We start from the raw sequence: 8,399 nt of genomic DNA on the forward strand, positions 1-8,399 counted from the left end.
CAGTTCTAGGACTCTTACTTGCTATTGTGTAAGGTGCAGAAAATCAAAGGTTCATAAACTAGTATTTCCCTACATGGGGAGCAACCTATTCCAGCAGCAAGCCTAGTGATGGATCATAATTTGATCCTTTTCATTTATCCCCTTTATCAATTAATTTGAAGGGGAGGAGGATGGGCATCTCTTCATTTCCAAGTGATGAGGCAGTGACTACAACCCATGTTGTATTGTCAGCTTGTGAACATTACCATGCAAGTCTCTGTGGTTCAGTAGTACTCAAAATGGCTGCCACACAGCTCTCCGGTACTGGTACAGTTAACCCTCTAGCAGCACATACCATTGCATGTGTAAGAACATAGGTTGTAGAATGATCCCTACCGGTAAGTGAGCTGTGCCTGTTTCCATGGACCTGCAGCATGTACCACCTTCAAAAGGTAAGTTAAAGAGGTGACTTCTTTCATTCTGCAGGACAATATGGACAACACACCAGCTGTGCTGAAGGTACCAGTTTCATAATTATGTATTGGAGATGAGACTTGAGCTAGAGATCAGTCAAGTTTAGCCTTATAGCACTGAGGGTAGGGTGAATGCTCTACCAGAGGATAGTTAATGGGGTAAAGTACTTGCCATACATAGTGATTCTACTATAGCAGCTGTCAGTCATTACAGGCAGCAATCCACCTTTTGCAGGAGCGGCCTCTAGCTGCACAGCTGAGTCAGCAATCAGTGCCCCGAGGAACTGCAACCACAGTGCCAGTTGGATGCAGGCGAGAGTGACAGCAGAAGGCAAGGGGGCAGAGAGCCAAGCAGAGGGCCTCCCTTCCGGGCCTCTCCTTGGTATTGCTAAATATATTGTAATAAATCCAGGGCCACTAAGGAATGCCCCAGCGGTCACTATTCTGCACCCCTTGGGCACCAGCAAGGGTGGAACCCTGATCCCTCTGCACCAAAAGCACAGGCCTGCTCGAGCTGCAGGAGACTCTCCATTCCCTACTGGCAGTATAGGGCCTATGACTCACAACCAATGAGTTTTGTTTCCATCCGGAAAAGGGCGGCGGTGCTCATGCACACTAGTCAGTCACAGTATTAAACCCATCCCCTAAATGTAGCTGAGATCCATGTTTATTCACAATGTGACCTCATTGTTTGGAGGCTGGGGGTCCTGCTGTCCTCTCATCTCTGCCTGAATTCTGACTGTAAAGTGTTTACTTCCCTATCTCAAGGGCTCTAGCTTAAATTAATTACCAAGTGTTCCCCCTCTCCCAGTGATCAGCCATGCATCTCTCACAACCCCAGTCAAGTTGTTACAGGCTTTGTCTATCAATCCAGGTGGTCTTTTAGAATTAGCTTATTACCTCTCTCAGAACTGGAAGGTCATCAAGTCAAGTCCAACCCCCTTCCTTCATTAACAGGACCAAGTACTGATTTTTGTCCCAGATCCTTAAGTGGCCCCCTCAAGGACTGAACTCACAACCCTGGCTTTAGCAGACCAATGCTCAAACCACTGAGATCAATATGTTGTAGAGGCCATTAACTAAATTCATTTAGGGAGAAGAGTCAGGTTCACACAACATGCAAAAACTTTACACACAGCATGGGGCAGCCTGGGACACAGACCCTGCAGAACAGGGTTATGTAGCTTGTCCAGCTTTAGATGTGCTCAAGTCAATTGAGTGCTACTACAGTTAGGAATAAAGTGATTAAGTGCAACAGCCATTAGGCTAAATAAGCAACTCCAGCCTCAGTATCTCCTTCAGTATCCTAGACAAAGTCAACAAGTTACCCAGGAAGGGGTCACCATTTATTCCTTTCAAATGTTACAAGGAAACCCAGACATTTTTTTTTAGAGTTAGAAAATTGCAAATCAAATGTTTTGGCCATTAAAAATTATTTACAGAGAAAACAAAAAAAACTTTCACATTATACACTTTGCACTCTCCCTCTTCCCCCCCCCCCCCCAAAAAAGTTGCCCCTTAGAAGTAAAATTAAACACAGCGGACTTACAAGCTTTATGGTTTTAAGCCAATAGTAAGACATTATAAAAAACTAACCAGATTAGCTTTTAAACTGTTTGTTTCTATAAAAAGCCCAAAATACTTTAAATGAAGTCAGAACCAGGAATTTAAACCAAGAAAAAGAATCCGTTGAACAGTCAGTGGCTTATTGGACTTGAAAGCTGCTTGGAGGATTAGTGGAAACGAGGCAGTAGATCAGCAGAGAGTCCAGAGTTTGGTGTAATAGACTGAGTGACTAGATTCCAGTTATGTCCAGGATCATCTTCCAAGTTTTAAAGGATTCAGGCAAACTAGTTCCAAGTGGTGGTGGTGGGGAATCCAGACCAGTTTTCCAACAGTGAGCTGCATGGAGGGGTAAGGAGGGAAATAATTCAGGCATCTTAATTAGGTGTTGTCAGTTCTACTTTGAACATACAGGTGTGTGGGCAAGGCAGCAAGTCCACGGTGTTATTGGGATGAGGATGGCACAAAGTCTTTAAGTTATGACCATGTCAGGTGGGCTCTATTCTTCCTTCTGTTCAGTTGCTGCAGGTGTTGTACTGGCCTCAGGCTCCACAGGTTTTGAGGACTCCTCGGGCTTAGCGGGAGCCTCCTGGCTTTCCCCCTGCTCCTGTTCCTCTTTCTCCTGGGCTTCCCCTGCTTCTGCATCTTCCCTTTTAGGCTCTGCTTCCTGCTGCCCCTCGGCAGCAGCCGGACTGCTGTCCACTGCAGCAGCTTTCTCCTCCGCTTTCCCTTCCTGTGTTGTACTGGTCTGCTCAGTTTCATTGGCAGAGCAGGTAGGGTTCTCCTCCCCTTTGGCTTCTGCTTTGGCCTGGTCATCTGTGGGAGAGGACACAGCAGCATCCCCAGCCTCTTTCTTGTTCTTCCTGAAGGAGATCCCGCTCAGCTTGAAGGGCTTCTTGAAAGAGAACTTCTTCTTCTTCTTGGGGGTCTCCTTGCAGGCTGCAGCACCATCAGGCTTGGCCTCCCCACTGTCAGCAGCTGGGGCTGGCTCGATGGCATCTCCACTGCCAGACTCTGCCTTGGTCTCCTCGGTGACTGGCTCAGCAGATCCATTGCCATTCAGGGGTGGGGCTTCTCCGTCAGCCTTGGGTGAGACATCCCCGTTTATCTTCACATGGCCATTCTCCTAGGGGAAGAGGGAACCATGACATATTAGAGACTAGAGCTAGACACCCTGGAGATGCAGAATACCACCACTTCCCCCAGACCTCCCTGACTTTAGCTGGTAGGATTAAAAGGCGTTTTCACCTCCCAGAGATGTTGGTGTTGGCTATAAAACCCAATTCTTGGGAAAACTGATCAGGAGGCAAAAGCTAGGTCAGGAGCATGCCCCAGGATATGCTGACTAGAAGTCCAGGGGCTCTAGAGCTGATGGGGCATGGTGGGGGAAGGGGGCACAATGGGCAGATAGGGAGGAATGTGCTGGTGGGCGCAGTTATAACCCTCTATCTGGACCCCCCCCCCCCCATAGCCTAATGGAGCAGGCGTGCCCCGCAATTAACCCGGTGCTGGAGAGTCCGGCAGAAACTCAGTCCCAGGTGGTCAGTTGCCAGCGCAGGTGAGCCGGGCTCTAAATTCAGGAGGATAAAACGGGGGGTGTTCGCCTAAGAGGAACCGCTCCTGCGCCGCCACCAGCGGGCGCTCGCGCTCCACCTCCAGAGCCCGGGCGGGGTGGGGAGCTTGCTGCCGCCCGCCAGAGGCATTGTTGCACGATGCAAGCCGGGGGGGGGACGCTGCAGCCGTGATTACCCCCCCCCCTTGCCCAATGTCCGCTTTCCATTAAAAAAAAAAAAAAATCACTCTTGTCCCTCCCTGGGGGAGACAGCCCTGCAATCCTCCGCCGCCGGGTAGAGCCGCAAGGGGGGGGCCCTCAGCCCCCCGGGAAGAAAACCCCTCAGTGATTCGAATTGCAGAGGTCCTTAGCCTGGCTGCATTCATTGTCCTCCCCAGCAGCGTTTCCCTTCGCGTCTCCTCGCCCCGCTCCAGAGTGCGCCCTAGTGACCCCCCCCCCCGTGTGATCCCCCGGGGCTTCGGCCACTGGTGCATGTGGGGTGGGTAGAGGAACGCAACCCCCCCCCCCCCATTAACTGGAGGCGCTTAGAAAACGCGTGAGAAGCTCTCGCCCCTCCAAACCAGACCCCTCGAGCCGCCTGGGTCCGCCCGCGGGAGCTCGCCGGGGTTCGCCCTGGAACGCGGCCATCGCCGCCCCCACCCCACGTTCTGGACCCGGATCCTGCCTTTGTTTTCCGCCGAGCACTCGGGGCTGCCCGGGGCTTGAGCGCCAAACAAAGGCAGCCCACGGCGCGGTCTCCAGCAAGACCCGGGGAGGGGGACCATGGCAGTAAAACGCGGGGGGGAGAGTATTGGAGATTGCGGGGTGGGGTCGCACCCCTCCCCCATGTTTGGGGCACGATCCCCTCCCCCAGCCAAGCGGGTTTCGGGGGGCTCACTCGCAGGGCGCCAGGGCCATGCTTTCCGCAGAGAAAGGAGCCAGGTGGAAGGGGCAGCGCCTAATTCGCCTCCGCAAAGCTGGAGGGTGGGGCGGGGGGCAAAGACTTTCTAGTAGCCCTTAGCCCATCCCTAGCGATTCCAGGGGGCTTAAACCTCCCCCCGGAGAGCCCCCTTCTTATACCGGGGGGAGGGGAACAAAGCAAAGATCCAAGCGCCCCCCTCCCCGAGCCACAACCCCCCCCCCCAACCGGGCATTGAAACCCACCTGGCCGTTTGATTTGGAGGGAGACACCGCAGCAGCATCGGCTGATTTCTGAGCCATCACGTCTCCTTTAGCCGGTTTGGAGCCCTGGCTTCCCATGGTGGCTGGAGGGAGGGAATGGAGACGCACGGAACAAAAAAGGATGGTGAAGCTCCTAAAATCCTGAGATGCGGGGGGAGGGAGGGGGGTTAAAGCCGCTCCCCGCTGCCCCAAACTTCTGGGCAAACTCCTGGTAGTACAAAAAGCAAAGCGACAAATCCGAGGAGCGAGGGAGACGCGCCCTCACCGGGGAGATCAGCTCGGTGCCCCCCGTCTCCAGGGTCGCAGCCAGCTCCGCGCACCGAAGTAGGGACCGACGGAGAGGATCACTACGCCCCTCCCCGCCCCAAGCGCCTGCTAATAAGCGCGCAAAAGCAAGGGGCGTGTCGGGTATTTAAACACCCGCCCAATGGCAGGCGTGGGGAGGGGACAGGCAGGAGCTGCGCCCCCAGTACAATGGGGAACGTGCTCGGGCTGGGAGATGCTCAGTGGGAAAATAGGCCGTTTATCCCCCTCCCTCCACAGCGTTTGCAAAGCGGGGTGCAGTGTGTGTGTGTGGGGGGGGGTGTTACAGGGGTGGGCACACGCTAGGTGTGTGTGTGTGGGGGAAATGCAAGAGAGGCCGCTGCATCTTGCCAGCCCCGCTCAGTTCTTATTTGGGGAATATCTTCTATTGATTTCTTGGCTGGAGGAAAAAGTGCAGAGTCTGGCCCAACGGGCTACAAGACTTCAGAGCCTCAAGGGAGTTTTTCGTGGCCGGGGGAGGGGAGAGATTGGCGTGGTAATCAAATGTTGCCCACCACCGGCAGTGTAAAAATGAAACTGATTGGAAACAAAAGTGAAACCGACCAGTCTGTTTTCACTCTACAAGGTGAGTCAAAGGCAGAAATAAACACATACAGGTGGGAAATGAATTGGATTGTTGCTGTGGTTTTAGTTTCCCAGTTAGTCCATCTGATTAAACATCGCCCTTCTGTCTGAAGTTTGTACAGTGTGGTCTTACAACTCAGTCACCCCTTAAAATGTCTAGCGCTCCAAGAAGTCATTTTTTCTCCATTTCCCTCTCACTTTGTCTATGCTGTGCATTTGACAACACTTTGTGTCAAGTTAGTTTCCCTGTTTCTTTGGTTTCCCCTTGCTGTTTGTGTGGGACTTTCATGCAGCAACAGGGGAGAGAAAGATCTTGAGCAAAATAAGAAAACGTCATTGTAAAACCACAACAATTTCAAGGCAGATGTAGCATCTGAAACGACATCCAGCTCGGGTTTTTTTAAATTTGACTAGATTTCAAATGGACAGTGTCCCTATAGAGGGTGGTCTTTATAACACAGAAGAGAATTTTCTTTTTAGAACCTATGCATGGGCTTCATTTTCATAAGTGCTGCGCACATGCAGCTCTCATGAATGTCAGCTGGAGTTGTCTGCACTCAGCGTTGCTGAAAGTGAGGCCCTTACGATGTTTAACCTGGCTGTGTTCATTGTAATACATCAGTAATTTCATATGTAGGCCTTGGTCCTGCTAGTCCTTGCCCATGGCACAGCAGGGACACCAAAGATTTCATGATCCGGAGAAGATAGCACATGGGCACACGTAAGGGCATTGTGGTCCACATGCATCGGTTGCTGTAGCAAAGGGATGGGGTACGGATGGAGAATGGGTATGTCTAAGGAGACATGATTTTAACTATGATCATTCAAATAAGGTCCTTGGCTACTGGCTCTCCATGGTGCCCTCATTCCTGCTATGACATGGATTGCATAGCAGTGTTTCATTCCTGCAGGACTGGGGTCCCCTGTGCTCCCATCCTGTTCATCACCTCTTACTTTGGGCTTCTAGGTGCATTGCTTCTCCCCAGCCCCATGGTTACCCTGCCGTCTTGGGAGTCAGTGGGCTTGAGGCTCAATGCAAACCGTGAATGCTTTGCTTTAACTGCCCCATATGTAGCTTCGCAGGAGTGCAAGAGCCTAGTGCACCCAGCTGCGGCCTGCACAAGGCAGTGTAGGATCAAGGCCAGCAGCATCTAGGATGGAAAACAATGGGTTGTTGTGTTTGTTTTACCAACAAGGTCATGTTTTGTCTTCCCCCCCGCTGGAGCAATATTTCTGTGTTAATTATATTGGGCCACAGTTGTCCTTATTGACTCTTGGTTTCTAGTTGATAAAGCCTTTGAATGGCTGCCATGCGGCTTCTTATTTGTCTTCCTGATCTTTAATCCATATCTCAAATCTGGAGTTGCCCAATTGGCCACAAGGGTTGCAAAGGAGCCATTGAGGATTTACAGGAGTTAAATAATGCATGCTTTCCGAATTAGCACATGTAGCTAGGCCCCCATTTGCTGGAAAGAGGTGAGTGGGTCTAGTGAATCCATAGGGTGTGTTGAGTAAACACACTGTGATGTTTGAGTTCAGCATGAAAGATTTTGTTCTTAAACAAAGAACTTGAGAGCAACCCTCACCCCCTCTCTTTATCTACTGGGACACAAAGAGAAAACAGCCAGGGAATTGGAAGTTACAGTTGTTGCGCTTTTTTGCAAAAGCAGGCGTGTCAGTCTTGTTTGATGTTTTCTGGCTTTGGTCAGTTTTAGTGCAATCCCTAATGTTATTAAACCATAGCTAATTAATTTTCTTTTTGAGGGGTTGAAGTGACTTTACAGTAGTGCTCATGAAAGGGACCATCTTGACAGCCGTGGAGACTAATTGTCTTCTGTTTATCTACAAAACAGGTACAGTACGGGGAGCCCCATAGCACATCACCAATATTTCTCTCCCCATAACTGGAGTAGAGACAGGAGAATTCCGTCTTTGGAGTCCATTCGTTCCTTGGCCTCTCTCCTGACTCTGCCAACACGGAGGCCAACGGCAGTGCCAGCTTTTGTGGACACCACCGAATAATCATTTGACAGTCCAGTCTTCGCTACACCTAGAACCTTGGTAAGCACGAGTAATCTCTGACATGCGCAATCATGCATGTCAACTGATCCCACTCAGAGTGCCCCATCTCAAGTGTGTCCACCCTCTGGGCCCCTCCAGACCAGCAGCCTCACCCTGTTGGTACTGGTGCATTCTGGGAAAATGTGGACACTACAGCTATCCCATGCTACCTCAACTACCCGTGCAAAGGGTAGAGAGCTGTAGGGTATTTTTCACAGGGTGTAATACGCTTTCCAATGTCCCCCTTGTGCAGAGATCTGGGGGACAGGAGAACTGGCCAACCCAGTTACACAGACAGGGGTATATGGGGCTGGATACCCGGCAGAAGAACTGTGTTAGATCCCAAATACAGCCTGTTTGTTATGTTAATGAAAGCTCAGTTCCAGGGCATGGTCCAAATGCATTCTCCATATGGTTTGGATCTACGTATATGAGCTATGTTGTTTGACAACCCAGCCTGGGTGCAGTTATAACATCACTTACAGTTCATAGTCCACCTTTCTGGGTCACCCCTAAACTCAGCTGGGTTTGAAACTGGCGTAGAATGAACGGCTCCAATCTCCGGAGCAGTCTAGCCTCCCCCACCCGGGTGGGGCGGTTGTTGTATCAGATTAATGTGACTTCCATACCTAGCATGACTGTCTGTCTGTCGTGCAAAACCTGTACAAACCTGTGCCTATCTCTCTAGCGATAGGAAGTGC

General features: G+C 51.0%; 1 protein-coding gene across 1 annotated transcript; it reads right to left on the reverse strand.

The window, feature by feature from the left end:
- Positions 1-1,785: 1,785 nt before the first annotated feature.
- MARCKSL1 (MARCKS like 1) lies at positions 1,786-5,281 on the reverse strand. Its single transcript, XM_005302199.4, has 2 exons — positions 4,732-5,281; positions 1,786-3,141 (listed from the first exon to the last, which is right to left on the reverse strand). The coding sequence occupies exons 1-2, from the start codon at positions 4,825-4,827 to the stop codon at positions 2,515-2,517; spliced, it is 723 nt and encodes a 240-aa protein (XP_005302256.2). The 5' UTR covers positions 4,828-5,281; the 3' UTR covers positions 1,786-2,514.
- Positions 5,282-8,399: the final 3,118 nt, after the last annotated feature.

This window comes from Chrysemys picta, chromosome 23, assembly GCF_011386835.1.
Source record: "Chrysemys picta bellii isolate R12L10 chromosome 23, ASM1138683v2, whole genome shotgun sequence".
In the NCBI taxonomy this organism is placed as follows: domain Eukaryota; kingdom Metazoa; phylum Chordata; order Testudines; family Emydidae; genus Chrysemys; species Chrysemys picta.